At 37.6% G+C, this 22,500-nt stretch overlaps 2 protein-coding genes across 5 annotated transcripts in view; both read left to right on the forward strand.

The window, feature by feature from the left end:
* LOC143021066 (organic cation transporter protein-like) overlaps positions 1-6,589 on the forward strand; it is a 43,340-nt gene extending 36,751 nt beyond the window's left edge. Inside the window, exon 13 of the mRNA XM_076178284.1 lies at positions 5,573-6,589. Within this exon, the coding sequence (XP_076034399.1) occupies positions 5,573-5,723 (151 nt within the window). The 3' untranslated portion in view covers positions 5,724-6,589. The remainder of the gene's footprint in view (positions 1-5,572) is intronic.
* An 8,490-nt stretch (positions 6,590-15,079) lies between these two features.
* Positions 15,080-22,500, forward strand: part of LOC143021067 (secreted frizzled-related protein 3-like) — a 52,328-nt gene continuing 44,907 nt past the window's right edge. Inside the window, exon 1 of one of the 4 annotated variants that reach the window (XM_076178287.1) lies at positions 15,080-15,266. The gene's annotated coding sequence lies outside the window, so the exon portion shown is untranslated. The other 3 variants (XM_076178288.1, XM_076178285.1, XM_076178286.1) reach the window with 3 other exon arrangements.

The following is a 22,500-nucleotide window of genomic DNA, read 5'->3' on the forward strand; positions in this document are numbered from 1 at the left end:
TAGATGCACATATGTGGAGGGATGAATAACATACTTGCACCTGTTTTTATATACTAAATATTTAATATCTGAACAAATTTGGACGAGATTAAAAAAATAATAATAATAAAAAAACGCGATTAATTTTTTTTTTTTTTTTGCATCACAGTTAACATAACATAATTGGATCACAAGCCCTTTGCTGAATAAATAAATGAAAATAATTGATTTAATAATAGGGTTATAACATAACTTATAAGTATACGAGTTAGTTTTGGTTAGTTCGTCACTGCACTCAACACCACTCACAGCTTGAAGTTGGTTGTTAGTCTACCATCGACCACTACGTGAACGGATTCCTGCGTTCTCTCTCTCTCTCCTCTGCAACGTATATTAATCGTATTACTTGTCAAATAAGAGTGATAGATGTCATTAGTAAGTCAAGAAAAATGTGTCGTCTGCTACACCATTTTGCATTTTGAGTAATTTGCTGTTTGTCACATTTTTAAGGTAGTTACTATTTAGCAAAAAAAAAAAAAGAAAAAAAAAAAAAAAAAAGCATGTAAATGAACAGACACGAAAATGTAATAAAAAAGATTACCGGGCATGTTGCTATTCTTGTCCGAAACATTTTTAAAATTGTGCCAAAAATAAAGTGGGGTAACTGTACATTGCAAAATAAATAAAACACACCAAAACATGAAACCACAGAAAATAGAAGTGCCCTAACACCATAGAAAATCTTAAGTGATGGGTATACTGATTTATTTGATATTCTAACATAGAAAAATTATTGTAATACGGTTCTTTTCCTTGCCGAGTTATTTTAAAACAAAACATATAAAAAAACGAAAATATCCATTTTTTTTGGTCAAGTTTTTTTTTGCAATAAAATAAAATAAAATAAAATAAGGGGGTTTAAAAAAACAGCCCCTTTTTGTTGTTGTTGCATCTCTAGTTGTACCACGTTTCAATTTCTGTATATATGCCTCCTCGAGTGTCTCGATGTTGATGGCTTAGAATTAAAGTGAATTGTGGTTGATAAATGTTTATACACACACACACACAAACATATATATATATATATATATATATACATATGTATATATATATATATATATCTTGATGGTGCAATCGGTTAAGTCACTATCACTTGTCACGTGCTAGCGCAGGTTCGAGTCCTTGGCTGTACCACGTTTCAATTTCTGCATATATGCCTACTCGAGTGTCTCGATGTAGATGGCTTAGAATTAAAGTAAATTGTGGTTGATAAATGCTTATTACAAAGGATTACAAAGGCGGAGCATGCCGACAGGAGACATTTTGATCCATATCTAGGTCGGATGCGAAAAAAAAATCATATTGATAATAAGATAATAAATAAAAACTAAAATAATGTAAATAACAAATAAAATACATAAATAAATGCATAGGTATTGTTAAATAATAAACAAACAGGTAAATAGTAAATAATAATAAATTGACATAACTAATAATAAACGAAAATCAGACAGACAAATGATAACAAAACAAAAACAAATAATATAAGACAAATTATAATCATTACAGCATCTTGCTTAGGTATTTATCTAAATGATTCTTAATTATTGCTTCGAACTAAACTACATTGCACTACCTGTGCAGGAAGTTTATTCCATTCATTAACTACACGGTTGGCAAAGTTGTTTCTACCTACTTCCAAATTGAATCTATTTCCGGACAGTTTGAGACCATTGTTTCTTGTCTGATTCTCATTCAATTTGAAAATTTTGTCACTTTTGATGTTGTCAATTCCCTTTGAAATCTTAAGGACCTGTATCAAGTCACCTCTGAGTCTACGCTTTTTTAGGGAAAACAGATTCATGTGTTTTAGTCGATTTTCGTATGATTTATTTTTGATATTTGGAATCAGTTTTGTGGCTCGCCGTTGTACTTTTTCCAGTCTGTCAATGTCTTTAACCCTTAACAGGTAAAGTGGGGTCAAACAGACCCCATACTTTTTTGTTTTTTAATTTTAATATACTAATATATTACATACAGATATGTACTCCCATATACCTTCTTGATCAGTGGAGTAGTTTAATGGGGTGATAGGGTCATTCCTGAATCTTGCTCTATATAAGCTTTATAGAGCTTTTGAGCCCGTCTGACCCCACTTTACCTGAGGTGTGAGTACCGTGGGGTCAGTCAGACCCCACTTTACCTGAGGTGTGAGTAGCGTGGGGTTTGTCAGACCCCACTTTACCTGAGGTTTGTTCATGTCATATAAATGTTTTATCATTTATACTTATGGGTAAATAATAATTTCTTCTTTTTTATCAACAGAAAAACATACATCCGAGTTTGATTTAATTTATTTATTTAATTTATTTAATTTATTTATTTTATTTATTCCATTTTCCCTCTTTTGATCACATTAATTTTTATCACAATGTTTAATTTCTGTTCTGGTAATGTGAGTTTCTTTTCATATCATGGTCACACTATACTCATATTATCATAAAGCATGACATTCCGCCACATTTTATTTGATTGATTTATCCTTCCCTCTTTTGTTCAAATTTAATTTGTATCACATATTTTGTATCACATATGAATGCTTAATATTTTCTGTTTTGTTAATATGTTTCTTCTCACAACAAGATCACACTATTCTCATATCATCATAAAATGTGACATCTCGCCACATTTTAGGGCACCTCAGTCACTCTATTCCCACACATACAGCTGTAATTTATTTCATCCTTCCCCTCTTTTAGTTCAAATTTAATTTGTATCACATATTTTGTATCACATATAACTGTTTGATATTTTCTGTTCTGTTGATAATATGTTTCTTCTCACACTATTCTCATATCATAAGATGTGACATCTCGCCACATTTTAGGGCACAACAGCCACTCTATTCCCACACATGCATCCGAGTTTGATTTAATTTATTCAATTTATTTATTTGATTTATTCCATTTTCCCTCTTTTGATCACATTAACTTTTATCACAATGTTTAATTTCTTTTCATATCATGGTCACGCTATACTCATATTATCATAAAACATGATATTCTGCCACATTTTATTTGATTGATTTATTCTTCCCCTCTTTTGTTTAAATCTAATTTGTATCACATACAAATGCTTAATATTTTCTGTTCTGTTAATATGTTTCTTCTCACAACAAGATCACACTATTCTCATATTATCATAAAATGTGACATCTCGCCACATTTTAGGACACCTCAGCCACTCTATTCCCACACATGTCCTCTCAAGAAAACTCAAAACCCTCTGAGACCACAAACTTCCGTCAACGAAGGATGGGGTTTTGCTGAGTCAGGGTAGGAGTGCTTAGAGCCATAAAAACTTATAAATAATAAACTTAGATACCATTAAAAACTTATAGATTGTTTGCTGGACCTAGTATCAACCTTCCCTGAAAATTTCATTAAAACCAGTCCATAATTTTTGCGTAAAATTGGTCAAAGTCAAAATAATCACCTCGTTTTTTTTCTTCAGATTTCATGGTTTATGAAACACATTTATTATTCATTTGTTGTAGCTCTGTTTTTCCTTAAAGATAGTTGGGACATTGGTCTCTACAAAATGATGATGACCAACCGCTTCATGTTTCATGCTTTCAGTCAAGCACCCTCTGAAGTCAACAATATCTTATTTTTCATAATCTTTTTTTGTAATTTTCATTAAAATATATGTCTAACAATTATAGTCACCTTTAAGCATGTAAATGGAAGAATATAAGTTGAAGTACATATGTTTTGATTTCTATGTCAATAAATGCAGTAGAAGTATTTTATTTTTATTTTTTGTGTTTGGGGTCTGTCAGACCCCGCTTTACCTGAATCGTTTGTCAAAAAGACCTTTACCTGTTAAGGGTTGATGAGATTCGGTGACCATACGGAAACAGCATATTCCAAATGTGGACGAACTTACGATTTATATAGCTTGTTAATGAGTGATGGACTTTTGAAATCAAAAGATCGCGCAATCAGTCCCAGAATCTTATTTGCTTTCTCAGAGGCTGAAATACACTGCTTGGATGATTTGAGGTCGTTACTGATAATTACGCCGAGATCTTTTTCACTATCCACTTTTGTTAACGAATTTCCAAATAACTTGTAATCGTACTTACTGTTATTTTTACCTATGTGCATTACCTTGCATTTACTTGTGTTAAATTTCATTAGCCACTTTTCAGACCATTGCTGTAATTGATCTAAATCTTCTTGAATATCTAATTGGTTTGAGTGATCATTTGCCACTCCGCACAGTTTTGTATCATCAGCAAATTTGGAAACAGTAGATTTTAGTCCATGGTCTATATCATTTATATATACTATGAATAGAAGTGGCCCAAGAACGGAACCCTGAGGAACTCCACTTGCAACACTTTTCCATTCAGAAGTTTTTCCATTTAAAACAACTCTCTGTTTTCGACCATTCAACCAATTACTAGTCCAACCTAATAGGCTACCACTTATTCCATGCAAAGCTAATTTAGTAAGTAGTCTTTCGTGTGGGACGGTATCAAAAGCTTTTGCAAAGTCTAGATATATTAAATCTATATTGTTTCTTTTGTCATAATTCGAGATAACTGTGTTGTAGAATTCGAGTAAGTTAGTCACGCAAGAACGTTTCCGTCTGAAACCATGCTGGCTATCATTTATCAAAAAGTTACTTTCTAAATGATGTTCGATAGCATCTCTGATGATAATTTCCATTATTTTTCCTACGATTGAAGTCAAACTTATAGGCCTATAGTTATTTGGCTTCTTTTTGTCACCTTTTTTGAATATGGGAGTAACGTTAGCTAACTTCCATTCTCTTGGGACATCTCCGGATATGATGGATTTCTTGAAAATAATTTCTAATGGAACAACAATCTCATTTTTCATTTCCTTTAAGATTCTTGGATGCCAACCGTCAGGCCCTGGTGTTTTATTAATTTTGAGTTTGTCTATACACCTTTTAATTTTTTCTTTTGTTATATTTACCGTAGTGAGTAAGTTTACCCCAGACTTTTCACAGGTTTCAGTTTGGAATTCACTTTGAGGTGTTTCGTTTACGAATACCGAGCTAAAATAATTGTTTAAGATATTACGCATTCCTTCATTTGAATATTCAAGTTGACCGTCAGCAGGTAATAGTGGACCAATGTGATTCCTAACAACCTTTTTATCTCTAATGTAACTATAGAATTCTTTGGGATTCTCTTTGGATTTATCAGCAATGTTCATTTCGTATTGTCGTTGTTTTTTTTTCTTTTCTTTTTTAAATCTCTCTGTATTGATACATAACTTTCATAGTCATTAGATGCACCCGAGCACTTATATTTCTTATAAGCCTGTCTCTTTTCAGCAATGCTTTTTTCAGTTTCTTTGTCGAGCCACTTTGGGCGATCCTGATTTGGGGGACGTCTGTATGTATATATATATATATATATATATATATATATATATATATATATATATATATATATATATATATATATATATATATATATATATGTATATATATATATATATTCATACATATAATGAATGTCGTTCTCATACAATATTCGTGAATTGTCCCACAGGCCACCGCAAGGTCAAGCGAGGACCCGTGAAGTGAACATAGAGGCGGACAACAGCCAAGCGTCTTCCATCAGCAAAAGAAGCACGAAGAAAAGAGCATCTGTCAGAGGAGCCGTGTACAGGTCCACAATTATCAAGAAAGAAGATCTCTAGCATTTTATACTGCACCCTTAAGGTGGTCTGTGTTCGTGATTTCTTAAGAATATTCCTGTCTACGAAATGGATGTGTATTTGCAATCCAAAGTATTGTCCTCAGGGAGAATTGGTTGAACTAATTCAGAACGAGCAATACAAAAGGAAAACCCATTTACTCTCTTTGCAACAGTGCCTAGTCAATCTAAGCTAATTACCAGTTACTGTACATATTCTTATCGCAGAAAAACACTTATCCAATCGTTATATTTAGTATTTACCAGTTAGAGTAAATTTGGGAAACAAGCTTTTTGACATTGCTAACATGTATTGATATTAGAAGGGCCCCAGATCACTCAAGATCGAAAAAGTGTCCTCCAGCAAGTCATGGTTATGCAAACTAAAGTTTCCATTTGTTTATTTGTGATGATTTTCTTCGGTGATTTTCTACGGGTTCTTTAGCAGATGCCACGACTTCGCCCGAAGTGCCTAGGGTCTTGTCCCTTTACTGTGCAAACAATGAATTATTGTTTCCTGATCCAGAAGATTTTAAGAAGATGTCTACTCTCACTTGAGACTCTTGAAGAACAAACTCTGAAGTCTTCGTATGACCAGCCAGGTTACCTTCATTCATTTTCTAAAATATTCGTTGAATATAGATACTTGGATGATGTCGTTTTACTTAAAGCTTTAACGTGGTCTTCCCTGATTTGAAAATAATATTTCACTTCTTCTCATTGTGCAACAATGCAGAACTATAATTTATTCCTGTCTTGTGTTCTGTAATGACATAATGCATAAAGACTTCTGCCGAGGAATTCATGTGGTAACGAATCTGCACGAACTGCAGGAACTTTGTTGAATGTGATTAAAGATAACATATATGTCACCGTTTTTCAATGGAGATTTGTAAAATCCTCACGCAGGCGTCATCGGAAGCGTGCTGGTTTCGCATTTGCTTAGTTTGTGGGTTCGAATCCCGCGCTGCTTTCCGATTCCCAACAGTGACTTTTACCTGCCCGAACAGTCCAAGGACATAAAGGTGACGGCTTTGGCCGCAGTTACTCAGCGACTCCTGGCGTAGGCTCTTCACCTCGACGAGTGTACATAAATCTTAAGCTTGACCTCGCTAAGTATATATCAGGATGTGTGTTGCAGAACAAATGCAGGCGCTCACTTCATACGTTCTATGGATACAACGCGATCCTGGGGCACACCAAGAGGCTATATGACACAAAGTATCTAGACAAAGCAGCGACATCGGTGACATCATCGGTGACGCCATCAGTCCTAAAGACAAAGAAATCGTTTGTAGTACCCTTACACGGACACTCCCCTTTAACATCGAAACGACTAAACAATGCGAGTGACGTCATATCACAGCTAATTACATTAATTGCGAACAATATGGGTGCTAAGTCAGAATTCTGTGAGTCAGCGGGAGAAGGAAATGCCAGCTTGTGGGAGGCAATTCCTCGAAATTGTTTAGGAAATTAGAATATCCGTATCATCACTGGAGACGACGGTATTGCTGTCGCCCTGTAGACACGGCCGACGACATCCTGAAGGATGAGTCAGTATGTCGACTTGAAGTAAACTAACCCAATTTAAACTAACCTAACTAAAGGTCTTAGAAAACTCGTGAGATGACAGGGAAACCGACCATATCGGTATCCCAATTTAGAGATGACTTGTACAGCATCTTTAGAAAGAAAACATTTGACGCAGTGAGTGGGATAGGATGTAGAGTTGTTAAAAAAAAAAAAAAAAAAAAAAAAAAAAATCGTGAGGCTCTGTCTTCGTGTTGTACATTTATTTTTATCTCCAACCCAGGGCCGCATTTTCCATTATGCATAGGCGACCATTTGCCTAGACAGGGCCCACGGGTAAATGGGGATCCACTGAAACTAATCTGTCACACACACTCTATGAGGTACAAAAACAAATTAAATTAGTCAGAAATTGAATTAAAGTGTAATAAGAGCTTTCAAATAAAAATCAACCATACTCTGATATATATATATATATATATATATATATATATAAACACACACAGACATGCACACACACACACACACACACACACACACACACACACACACACACATATATATATATATATATATATACATATATATATATATATATGTATATGTGTGTGTGTGTGTGTGTGTGTGTGTGTGTGTGTGTGTGTGTGTGTGTGTGTGTGTGTGTGTGTGTGTGTGTGTGTGTGTATGTGTGTTTGTGTGTGTGTGTGTGTGTCGGAAAACTGTAAACACCAGACTCAATTAAAGTCTGGTGTTTACAGTTTTCCGATATGGATCCCAGAATCCAGAGCTTCACGTATATATATATATATATATATATATATATATATATATATATATATATATATATATATATATATATATATATATATATATATATATATATATATATATATATCGTAAAACTGTAAACACCAGACTCAATTAAAATCTAGTGTTTACAGTTTTCCGATATGGATCCCAGACTCCAGATCTTCACGTATATATATATATATATATATATATATATATACACATGTATATATATGTTTGTGTATATAAATATATACTGTGTATATATATATATATATATACTGTATATATATATGTATATATATACATACATATATATATACACACATACATACATACATAAACACACACATACTGTCAGTACGGCGGTGCTGGCGGTACCTGGTTCGAATCCTGCCCAGGGCTGAAATTATTTCAGTATCGCTGCGCTTCGAGTCGTTACTACAACTCTCGTGGGCGGGGAGTTGGGTGTGTGTGTGTGCGTGTAAGGTCATAGCATTACCCATAGATCGGTCATACGAGCTCTAAGCTCTCTTCCGAAAGGGAAATAGCTGTCGATCACGAGTACAACACGTGATCCAAAAGACCAAGGTGAATCACACACACACACACACACACACACACACACACACACATATATATATATATATATATATATATATATATATATATATATAAACACACATAAACACACACACACACACACACACACACATATATATATATATATATATATATATATATATACACATACATACACAGACACACACACACACACACACACACACACACACACACACACACACACACATATATATATATATATATATATATATATGTGTGTGTGTGTGTGTGTGTGTGTGTGTGTGTGTGTGTGTGTGTGTGTGTGTGGATAAGTATTTTAGACAAATTATTTGGATGATGGAGAACATAAACACAGGGGAAGGCTCGGAACCCTAAACACTCTAACGTTTCGTTCGCGTAGAACTTCTTCAGAGAGTGTATGTAGAACTGCAATTGAAGTTTATGTACTAAATCTAATTATCTTTTCGGACACTTGGGAAAGGTCGTTTTTCTGGCGTGTTTTAGAATTAAAATACTAGTTTCTTTAGCTAAATTGATAAACCCTCCTCGATGATTCGATGAATTATTAGTAGAAATATATGCTGATTCAACAATTCTTCTAGTAAATTTATCAAAACCTTTATGTAGCACTTCAGCTTCTCTCCAGTTTGGTAAATGATCGAATTTTTCCGCATGAACTACTAAAGAATTAGATCTTTGACAAGACTAAAAGATTTAGATTTCACGGGGAAAAAGTTAGTAAGCTATGATGTCAAGGCGTTATATACAAATATTTCCACTAACGGTGCGTTAGAAGCAGTAAAGAGAGTAATAAAAGATATGAACGATACTGACCTACCCATAAGAAAACAAGATTATATAGAATTGATAGATTTATGCGTAAATTTCGGTGCGTTTACTTTTAATGGTGACGAATATGAACAACATAGAGGTCTCGCTATGGGTAGTCCTTTAAGTGCAGTGATGGCCTGTCTATATATGGAGTTATTAGAAAAAGAAAACTTCATCAGAATCAATGGTAGGGGATCACACTGGTTTAGATATGTAGACGACGTCCTCGCAATCATCCCCGAAAACACCAATGTAAATAATAAAGTGAGAATGCTTAACGCGGTCAACAGCGATATTCAGTTCACCGTAGAAGAGGAACAAAACGGACAATTGCCCTTCCTAGATACGTTAATACGACGAGTGGGAAAAACTGTAACTTTCTCAGTATACAGAAAGGAAACAAACAAAGAGGATTTAGTACATTACTTCTCCGCACATGATGATAGGACAAAGAGTGGTATAGTAATAGGATTTTTTCTCAGGGCACTACGAATCTGTAGTAATGAATACCTAGAAGGCGAATTTGATTACATTATGAAAACCTTTGACAAACTTGGATATCCAGAGGGAATGTTGAAAAGAACAAAAAGAAAAGCAATAAATATTTACAATCGCGGAAAGAAAGAGAGAAATGATAAAAATAATACAAATTTTATATCAGTACCTGGCTCAGAAACGTCACCAATAATAGACAAATATTTAACAAAATCGGGTATAAACATAGCTAAAATAACTAACAAGAGGATAGGTGATTTAATAAAGACTTCTGAAAAGAGAACCAATTCCGAAAACAGCGTCGTATACAAAATCCCGTGCAATAGTTGCTCAATGGCTTATTTTGGCGAATCGTCAAGAGGATTAGAAAAAAGAATTTATGAACATAAAAACGACATAAAAGCACATAGGACATCTAATTCTTTAGTAGTTCATGCGGAAAAATTCGATCATTTACCAAACTGGAGAGAAGCTGAAGTGCTACATAAAGGTTTTGATAAATTTACTAGAAGAATTGTTGAATCAGCATATATTTCTACTAATAATTCATCGAATCATCGAGGAGGGTTTATCAATTTAGCTAAAGAAACTAGTATTTTAATTCTAAAACACGCCAGAAAAACGACCTTTCCCAAGTGTCCGAAAAGATAATTAGATTTAGTACATAAACTTCAATTGCAGTTCTACATACACTCTCTGAAGAAGTTCTACGCGAACGAAACGTTAGAGTGTTTAGGGTTCCGAGCCTTCCCCTGTGTTTATGTTCTCCATCATCCAAATAATATATATATATATATATATATATATATATATATATATGTGTGTGTGTGTGTGTGTGTGTGTGTGTGTATAATATATATATATACATATACATACATATATATATATATATATATATATATATATATATATATATGAGCAGAAAACGGAAATTATGAAACTAAGTGGAAATGGCAATTATACACCAGGACAAGAGCAAGCTGGAGCACTAGGTTTGAAAAAAGCGGATAAGTTCAAGCACCTGGGGTCCAATGTAATTGAGAGAAACGAACTGGACGTAGAAATAAACGAACGAATAGCTGTAGGAAACAGATGTTACCATAATCTGGCATCTATAATGAAGAGTCGGACCATCAGCAGAAGAACTAAGATGAGAACATAAAACACTGTAATAAAACCAACAGTCCTGTACGGATGTGAAACATGGACACTGAAAAAACAAAGGGAGAAGAGCCTGGAGATCTTTGAAAACAATATCCTGAGAAGAATGCTCGACCCAGTATATGAAGAAGGGAGATGGAGACGAAGATATAACAGGGAAATTAGAGATCAGTCCGGGGGAAAGGAGCAAGGTGGGCTGGACACTGCATCCAAATGGAGACAGACAAACTACCAAGGAAGGTGATGGAAGGAGGAGTAGAGGGCAGACGACCATTGGGGAGACCCGGGTACAGATGGATGGATAGAGTAGAGAAGGATGTGGAGAGGGTGGCACCAGAAGAGGACTGGAAAGAATTGGCAGAGGATAGAACCATCTGGAGAGGCATAGTGAAAGCGTTGAAGAGCCGTCCGGCCTGACAACCAACAGAGTAAGAGTAGGGGTATATATATGATACTGAAATATGCCATATTTCTATAAATTTGGAGATCCACTGACGGGTTTGGCATAAAACCTACAAGTAGGTAAATCCGGCCCCTCCCCAATCTTTCTGGACGATGGGTCTCTTGTCTGGGAACAAAGGTGTTTACGTCCTGGATGTTGTGGCCTATCGTGTGACCTCTAATGCATCGTTTCCCAACCTGGGGTATTGAAATCAATTGCAGCGGGTGCTGGGAAGCGACGCACACATACACTTGCGCTTTACCCTTCTAGTAATAAGATATAGTCAGGAGGTACTGGGTTGCTTAGACCTGCCTACAAGGAGAGCTAGGGCCAGATAAGATGGGGAAACGTTGATCTAGTGAAGTGGATTTGCACTAGAATAGGACGATTGCTCATCTTTCGGACAATAACGAAGCATGATTAAAAGAATAATGATCAAATATAATGAAAGAAATTAATTAAAAATGAACAGATGAATAAACAAGTTAATGAATATATAGTGAATAAGTTAACTGATTAATCAATCAATGAATAAACACAAATATATAAATCAACTAGTCAATCAATCAATAGAAATAAAGATCATTATATACATAGATTAGTAAGTATATAAACAATTAAATAGATAATTAAATAATAAATGAATAAACAGATAAACTATCAAATAGATAAATAGATAAATGAAAAATAGATGGATAGATAAATAAACAAATAGATCAATAAGTAAATAGATATATAATGGATAGATTATAGATAAATATTTAAACGTGAAGAGGAAAGAATGAGAACGAATTTCAGCTGTAATTGGGGAAGGTTAAGAACTGACGCCAATAACACTTGGTTGTGAGACTTGGAGCGAGTAGGAGGCAACTATGAACTATGGACTGGTACCTATATAGGACAGACCACCAGCCGCGCTCGCGGAATCGGTTTTTGTGGGAGGGAAGAAAAGTCTGTGGGAAAATGAAACGATTGTCGTGTACAAAAGGGGCCTATTACCACTGAGCACTGCAAAGGATGCTTATCAGGACGTGTATTGTGGCTCAGGAGGCATGGACAAGAGGAAACTTAATCCAGACCTCCATAGTTGCGACCCGAGGTCGAACCCCAACGACCCACAGCCTACCACGGGGAGATCTTCTTTGCACCAAGGATCTATGTTTCCTCCCGGTAACTGAGGAAGCGACGGGGCCTCTTGGTCGAAAACTGATGAGGTTTAATGACAGTGGTAACGATGAAATGTGACTTCGCCAACGGATTAAGAGCAGCAATAACGATGATGGACTGCGCAGGCGCTGATGACCATGAAGAAGACATCCAGCGACCAGGAGTAGTGGTAATCGTCGCTGTGACATCGAGGGAGTGCAGAATGGACGGGTGACAGGCTGGGAAGGAAAAAGGCAGGCAGACAGGTGGGTAGGTATGTAGACAGGTAGACAGACACACAGGCACGTGCTCACACACACACACACACACACACACACACACTATGTCTTTTTTGTCATGTATCAATCTTATATTTTCAAAATTAAGATAACGCTATAATTATATCATTACTAGTTTCTGATAATTAATGTCTTGTTGAAAATAATGTCCTTATAATAAATAGACTTTTTAAAAATATAAATTAAACAGGAATATTCTTTATTTCAATTTTCGCATTTGAATATTTCGTTTCATATTTATTTGCGGCGAAATTGTACCTTAGAATTACCTAAAATACAGGAGTACGAACATATACATACATACATACATACATACATACATACATACAAATATGCATGCATGCATACATACATGCATACATGCATACATACATGCATGCATGCATGTATACGTACATACATACATGCATACATACATGCATGCATGTATACGTACATACATGCATACATACATGCATACATACTATACATGCATACATGTATACATGCATGCATGCATACATACATGCATATTTACATGAATACATCCATCCATCCATCCATCCATCCATACATACATACATGCATGCATACATACATGAATGCATCCATCTATCCATACATACATACATGCATACTAAACATGCATACATGTATACATACATACATGCATGCATACATACATGCATACATACAAACTTGAATACATCCATCCATACCTACACACATACATACATATATTCATACATCCATGCATACATACATAAATACGTATATATGCATACATATAAAAACAGTGAAAATGAAAAATAACGTTGATAACGACTGTATTTCTTCACTGCGACTGTAGAGAACATCAAGAGATGTTACTCTTTCATGAGAGTTAACCATCACTTCTATCCCAGGGTGCAGAAAAGATGGAGTCATAGATGTGAAGGCGAGTTTGAAGGAGCAGCGGTAGTGGAAGGCAAAACTGCAACATCAGTAGGAACAATAACAAAAGTAATTGAGACTCGTAACCACTGTGAACAGTGAGGCCAACATAAATCACAATCTAGCAACTCGGTAGCTAAAGAAAATAATCACACAGAATAAATCAACGCAATCATGACTTCAGAAAACAGCAAAGGAAGACATCAACTACGATCTTCATGATTTCGTCAAGAGTTAAAGTCGCTAGCGACAATGGCAACTCACGACGATGGCAACAGCGAAAGAACAGTGACAAAATGACAAGCCCTGTCTGTAAACATCACATCAGAGCAGGTAATGAAAGCTGACAAGGACGACGACAGGCGATGGCAGCAGAGACGATGTAATATGGGAGAAACGAAGTCTGCAGAAAAATTTGAAGGGTGTCGGCGTTGGCAACGCTATACTCATGCCAATAAGGAAATAACATTGGTGGATGATGACAGTAAGCAAGGCAATGGCGTTGTATTACTCTGTGATAATAATCTAAGCGAAGACGTTTACAATCCAATACAGTAAAGGCGACGAACTTGGACGAACAGAGCGAAGAATAATGAAAACTTGATGAATATTTGTACAAGTGAAGATCCTTTTGGGACTCGACACTGCAGGTTTGTTTTGACTTTACGACGAAAAGAACGAAAAAAAAAATAGTAAATGATCTTTGTTACAACGACTCTCTTGAAACGAAAAAAGTGGATAATGTTTTATGGCTGCGATGACGATAAGATTTAAATCTGTAGACGATGAATTATGAGAACACTTTTTAAGAACATTGAAAATTTATCTCCCGGGCACACCGACAGGGTAGACGATCAATTGTGAAAAAGGGGACGACAAAAGTTGACACTGTCTACGCTGAACTGCGACGACGGAGAGGATATCTGTGCAACAATGAAGACGTTAGTCAACGACAACATCGACGATGCGTAGCGGAACAGACGACGAAGAAATGCATCACAACAAGACGACACTATTGTGGCAACGGAGTCGATAAGATGTGAACGAAGGGCTCTGGCGCTTAGAGCGATTAATAATGACAATGATGAAAGTGATTTATGGCGATGATGACGGTGGGTTATGACCATAATATCAAATTATTATGGAACTGACAACCATTGGCTCCACACAATAGATGGATCGATCAGTGCATCCTGTGCAGGCTACTGCAGTCTGGTCCAGGCCAGCGCAGGCTGGCGTAGAGAGATGCTGTTCCCTATAGAAGACACCGGACAATTCCAGTACGAACCAGTAAAGAAAATGCTTGTTGGATTCAAGACTGCTGAATCGGTGACAGGATTTTAAGTTCTAACAGGTTGGTGGATCTTAATGAAGAACGGTTTTAAATGTTGATCCCAGTGCAGAAGAGCAAGACTGTTCATGTTGCTCTGGACTGCACGAAGACTAGGAGCGACTAATTAATTCTCCTGGATGCCGGTCAAGATTAGATTATTCTGTGGTTATAATGATAGGTGGCTCAGGATACTGCATGATAGAGAAGTCGATTGCAGGAAAATGGATGTAAATATACCCCAGCTGCCCAGTGCATGACGAAAATTATTCAGGCTGGAAAGACTGGGCACAAATTTTCGTCAGTGGTGTTCAGTGTTCCAATTTCGAACATTTTTATTTGTTTATTTTACAATATCTTATTTTTTGTCCGTGTTGATGAGCATATGTTAGCAAAATGTTACCCGGCCATATCATATATACTTTTTTAGTTTTTATGCCAGGAAACATTCATCAGCATAGATTGTGCAGACAAGTAGAAGACCGAATGAAGCTATAAGATCTCACAAAATAGTAGGTTTTCCAAACTACTGGAAGGTGTTTATGAGTTATATGCCCATTTACGTCAGCAAGTGTTAGTTTAAGGCTTTGGAGGTCAGTTCTCAACTTGAGGTAGTTTGAACTACGAGCGAAGGAGTATTGGCCAAGAGAGACATTAGAGAGACCTGCAATGTAGCTCAGGTGTTTTCAGATTAAGTTGCCTGAACTTAAACGATTTAAGTTCCTAAGTTCAGTGACTCGGTTTGCATTTTTAAGCTAAGCTAAGGCAATATTTTTTGGAGAGAACAAATTACAGCCCACTTTGATTACATGAGATCACTTGTCAACAAAAAAACGAAGAAACCAGTCCACATTCTTCCAGGTCCGTTACGTTTTATCAGATTTGAAATTCCCGATAACGTTTTCAAAACGGTAATTGCGCCTTCAGTCAAACACAATATAATTTACAACACGTCACTCAAAAATAGCTACGCTCCAAGGTTAAACTTAGCGAAAGCCTAACTTCAAGTAGTAAAAAAGAACTGCTAGATTATGATAGAGTACAGTCACTGTAAACTTATGGCGTGAATTGTGGTTAACTGTCTCATTCAGCCTTTGTGAATGATTCTCATTAAACACAACTGGAGAGACAACAAGTTTTCTAAGTTCTAGATCACTGCTAAGTATTATTTCATGATCCGACTTCAGTCTACCTAAGAATGTAGACGTGGCAATCTATGATCGGAACCTATTGTGACAAGTAATGCAAATAAACACTGATAACATCATCTGCAATGGGATTTGAGTTCTAAGCACCACGTTCGGATCCCTGTACCTGGCACCTCCCACGCCCTCCCCATCCTCCCGCCACCTGGCCCCTTGTTCATCACACCCCATCATGTCCGTTACATCACCCCCGTCGACCTTCCACGCGTTGCCCGTTCTCACCGCACAGAGCCGTCATCGGTCCCCGACACTCGCTTCCTCGCCGGAGCAGACCCTGATTAACACCTGCCTGGCCCGTGATACCTCAAGACAACGGACACCTGAAACTGGCCTATGATATATTGAAACTGACAAATTATTTTCATGTTAGGTTCGGTTAGGTTAGCTTGGTTAGATTAGGTTAATCAGAAACACAAGTTGAAATCATACCACGAAAGGTCATTTTACAGCATAAACTACGGATACTGCTGTAAGCCTCACGCTAAAGTAAAACCAAGTATTTTATATACCCCTATATAAATATCCCACAATAAGAATTATTTTTTTAAGAAAATCGTTACTTTTCTCTTATTCTGCCTGCCTCCAAGCGATTTTATTCAGGTGAGAGGTACACTCGACACTCAAAGGGTTAAATTAACAAATAAAAAATAAATCAATTTTGTTGCCGTCAAATTACTTTATCCATCAGGGTCAGGGCAACAACAGTAAAAGATAAAATCTGATATATGCCGTGGATGACTTGAGGGTGTTCACAGAACCGCGCAGCACTACACAGTTCGTGGCATCAACACATCAAAACGCAAATTAGAATTCTTTACCAGTGGGCCCTTTTTGACCTGTTCCCTTGGACTGTTGGAGCAGGCAACAGTCTGAGAAGAGTGCGGGGGCTGGAACCCACAACAAAGCGAAGGCGAGGCCAACACGCTTCCGATTACGAGAATTTTCAATTTTGTAATCAACACCTTGGGTCTGTCTTGGCGGTCAGAACGAAAGCTGAGCTGGTTCTCTTCGTTTCGTCATCTGCTGGAGTCCTCCTTGGATCAATTCATTCCAACCTAAAAGTACTCAGTAGTAATAACCCCCTTTTATACACTACTGTTATTTAATTTTCTTACAGACTACTCTTCCTTTCCCACAAAAAAAAAACCAATCCCACGCGATCGGGCGTTCTGTCCCTGGTATTTCAAAGCCCATAGTCCAGTTCTGTCTATAGGGGGAGGTAATGCCACTAAATATACAGAATCATGATATCTATAAAAATAACGGCTTTCGTGGATTGCGAACACGAAAATCTGGAAATAATGAAATGTTGCAATTAGATGAGGGGTTAACGAATGGAATGGGTTTAGTAACCTTGTAGTGAGGGTTGAAACTATTGGTTGTATTAGAGAAGGTTAGATAACTTTATGGGTAGGGATGGCAGGTGGTAATAGACATGGAACTGCCTAGTGTAGGCCTTATGGTCTCTTACATTCTTATGTTCTAACTCATGGAGTAGTTCCCCACACACACACTTTCTTCAAGTGTCCGTGTGAGGCCATACATTTTTGGTAAACGTGGATCTAAGTAGACTTGAATATTACGCCAAGAGGCGCTTAGTGGCGTCTAAAACGTTCATTTCCTGTTCTTGTATGCGAGGACAACAGTGTGATGTATTACATCAGGATAATCAATCCCACATTTGGACTTTCGTTAGGGCAGAACCTGATGATTTAATTACGTAATTGTGTTGGAGAGCCCCAGCCTGATCGAATTCTTGGTCGATAAGGGAGGATTTATCATCTTTCAATTGGATGGAACAATTTTAAGGTTTCCATAATGAAATCAATACAGCTCCCGAATGTGAGTTGGCCATTTCATCAATTTAACCTGATATAATGCCTGAAGTCATTAATGATACAGAAACCGCTCGTTTGAACTTAGGGATTTTCTGCTCACAAGTACCAGAAAATTTGGTTTCTAATTTCAAACTTGATCGATTTTTTTTATTTCAATTGATTCATATTTTTCTACATATGAATATGTATATTTTACCAAGAATGATAAACCAATGAGCGATATGATCTAAATTGGACAAATTTAGGTTTAAGAAGGAAATAAACAAGAACTGGTTTACCAACAGAGTAGTTAACGGCTGATCAAATAACTTCATGGATAGGGATGGAAGGTGGTAAGGGGCATGGAACTGCCTAGTGTAGGCCTTATGGTCTCTTGCAGTCTCCTCCATTCTTATGTTATTATCTATTCTCTGAGAAGTTAAGGCCGATCTTGAAAGAAAATTTGTCACTCGAAGGTTCTCGAAGTCTCCATCGAGACTCAAGAGTTGAAGATTTACAAGTTAATATGAAAAAATATATATATCAAGGGACGAGCAATTAAGTTAAAATGCATCAAGCGCAATGGCAAGCCGAAGAAGGAAGGCAAGTAGGTTGTTGGAAAAACAGGCAGAAGTGATAGAAATATAGCTTAGACAGCGGCAAGACGTTTGTCTTAATTGGTCTACGACATACGCATTCGTATAATGGTCAAAAAAAGAGAGAGGAAGGAATATAGAGATAGCAAGAGACAGAGATAGGAAGAAGCAAAGAGATGAATATAACAAGAGACAGAGGGAGAGAGCAAAAGACAGAGAAGTAGAGACAGCAAGACAGAGAGAGGGATATATAGTGACAGTTGAACCCTAATGTTCTAGTGGACAGGCCGAAACGGGTTGATGTCTGATACTGGAATTGAAAAACTGGTGGTCGTCACCCGTGGACAGATGAAACCGAGCGGGTGCCAGTGACTGTCAGCTAATGGCTGATAGGTGGTGGGCGGGTGCCATCGTGGACTATGGACTACCTAGGACAGACCACCCGCTCGCTCGGGATAGGTATTTATGGGAAGTCTGGAGGCAGATGAAATGATAGTCGTGTATAAAAGGGGGCTATTGAAACTGAGCATTTTAATGGATATTTATCAGGACTTGGACATCATAATGCACAGTTAGTGGCAGGTCAGTGTCACGGTCGAGCAGATCAAAAATCTTTCTTTACATTTCTTCTCAGTCGCCGGTGTCGTCACTGATGTTAAGATTCTCTTTCCGAATGTCCTCGAGGACGGTCTTAACTCCACCTCAAAAACAGGCAGGAGCTAATCTACGCATGTAGGAGACTAATGACACAATGCCAAGGGGTTACTCCTGCAAGACAATGAACACATCATTGGTGTGATTTGTCTTCGCCCTGCAAGATGTCTTTGTTCCCGTGGCGGCTTGGCTACCCACCTAGACGCCGGCCACCTGTCGCCCGGGTGGTCAGTCTTGTCTGTGGGGGCGCTCTGTCCCACCCTGGACGCTTCCTCCTCCTTCTCCCCCTCATCTTCCTCTTCGTCTTCCTCTTCCTCCTTCTCCTCCTCCTCTTCCTCCTTCTCCTCCTCCTCTTCCTCCTTCTCCTCCTCCTCTTCCTTCTTCACCAGTTCCTCCTGCCCCTCCATCTATTCTTTCTCTTCCTCCTGCTTCACTAGTTCCTCCTGCCCCTCCTCCTCTTCTTTCTCGTCGATCCCTTCCCCTGGCTTTCTCGAAGGCGAAAGGAGAGCTGGTGAGCGCCGCAGATGCATCCGAAAGCTCTCGATTGCGGACAATTAACGAGTGGTTGGTCGAAAACCAGTTATTGCCTCGGAAATGCTTATTTTTGTTGGCAAACCACTGCCTGCCCACCTGCAGCCACCTAGGCGGTCGGACGCACGAAGTCGCCGATTCTGAATGACGTCATGTCGTCCGCAGTTATCGCCCGATTTTTGCGATGACGCCAACGACAACTGAAACAATGGGATCCTTTCGTACCACTGATCCACCAGAAACAAACGAAGAATAGAGAAATGAAGGAGACAGACCAACGTGCCAAAACCGAGCTCAGTACGACTAGTTTTCCTTGCAAGACTGTGACCAGTGCACACCCACAGCCACCTGGGACGAGGTGGGCCCAAGGCTGTGGCTTTCTCAGGTCGTTTGTCTGTCTCCCGGACCGGCAAGCTGTCGGTCAGCTCCGAGATTCCTCCTATCCTCACGAGCTCCTGAGGAGGTAGGACAACGTTCCTCCAAGTGCCTTCGTCAGGAAAACGATCTCGTCTGTTCGCACGCACGCACACGTGGTGCTTGGTGTCAACTCCTTGGCCCTTCGTCGTGTCCAGTAAGTGCTGCATGCGCGACCTTGTGTCCCTCTTGCATGCTGAGGACCCTCCGCCCCGCGGTCGTGAACGCCGCCCCATGTCGTGTCGCCCTAAGGAACTCAGGGACAATCTCCTCCTCCTCCTCCTCCTCCTCCTCGAGTCTTCGGTACGTGTAGGGTGGTTCTCGCGCGTGGCAATGCACGCAGTTTGCTGACACACACGAATATACACATGAACACACACACACACGTACGCACGCACGCACACACACATACTAATGCAAAGGCGTACACGTGAATACAAGCACACACACAGACATATATATATGTGTGTGTGTGTGTGTGTGTGTGTGTGTGTGTGTGTGTGTGAGTGAGTGAGTGTGTGCGTGTATGTATATATATATATATATATATATATATATATAATATATATGACGTGAGTGTAGTAGGAAATACAAGAGTCTTCGTCTGAGTTTATTCCTGACTAGATTCGCAGGTATGCTTTGAAAAAGCATACCTGCGAAACTAGTCAGGAATAAACTCAGACGGAGACTCCTGTGTTTCCTACTCCACTTCCGTCAACCTGTCAGAATGTCTCAACATATATATATATATATATATATATATATATATATATATACATGCATACATACATATATACACCTAAATGCACACACACATACGCACGCAAAGGCGTACATTGGAACACGCGCGCGCATATATATATATATATATATATATATATATATATATATATATATACACGCACACGTATACTCGTGTATATATATATAATATATTCATAATATATATATATATATATATATATATATATGTGTGTGTGTGTGTGTGTGTGTATATATATATATAATATATATATATATATATATATATATATATATATATATATATATGCATATACTTAGGAACACAGACACATAGTCATATACGAAAGAGTTGCATGTACACATGCACGTATACACACATACACAATGTATGTACCCACGTACACACACAATTTAGATACTGCAAGATACAGAGACGGGAGACAACGAGCATAGCTCCCTTTCTCGTAACACACAGCTAGGTAAATACATGTACATATACCCAAAATACAAGCGTACACGCACGTCAACACACAGGCACATAGACGCATGTACATGCACTCAGTTATATGCACACACAAACACATATAATCGTATACACGTTCACAGACATGCATTTACACATGCACATAAAACGTATATATCCATACATATATCTATGTACGTGCACAAAAAACACACACACGTATGTAAAGACTGTATGTATTATACATATACTAGCCAATTACCCGCGCGTTGCTGCGAGTTCGTGAATAATCCTTAACCTAACCATACCATACCTAACTTTTACCCTTAACCCTAACCAAAATATTTTCAAATGAAATATAGCTTTAAACACTCCCCCTCCCAGATGTGCGCCCCCCTACCCGAAGGTTTGGAAACCCTAGTTTGAAAATACATGCATACACAAACATCATGTGCACAGTCTTTTGCGTGCGTGTGTGAGTGTGTGTGTGGATTGACAATAAATACCTACAGCTAAAAGGTGAAGAAATGTATCTACTTTATTTATCTTCAGAATATATATGGTTATAGGAGTTTATTTGGAAAAACCTAGGAAGTTTGTAAATAATAAATTTCCGCCGCACTAAAATTAAATGAAAATAAGCAATATTTCAACATTTGGTAAAATTATACAATCATTTTACATTTGCATGATTTTTTCTTACAAAAGCTATCATGGTTTGTGGCAACATTAATTTCACAAATATAAATAATATATATGAACACATACAATGGTTTGTTTAATTATTTTGATTCATATGTTACAAAAATAATAACTTAAGGGGGGACTACAGTA

The sequence above is a fragment of the Oratosquilla oratoria genome, chromosome 41 (genome assembly GCF_046742065.1).
Source record: "Oratosquilla oratoria isolate Oo_2021 chromosome 41, ASM4674206v1, whole genome shotgun sequence".
NCBI classification, from domain to species: Eukaryota; Metazoa; Arthropoda; class Malacostraca; order Stomatopoda; family Squillidae; genus Oratosquilla; species Oratosquilla oratoria.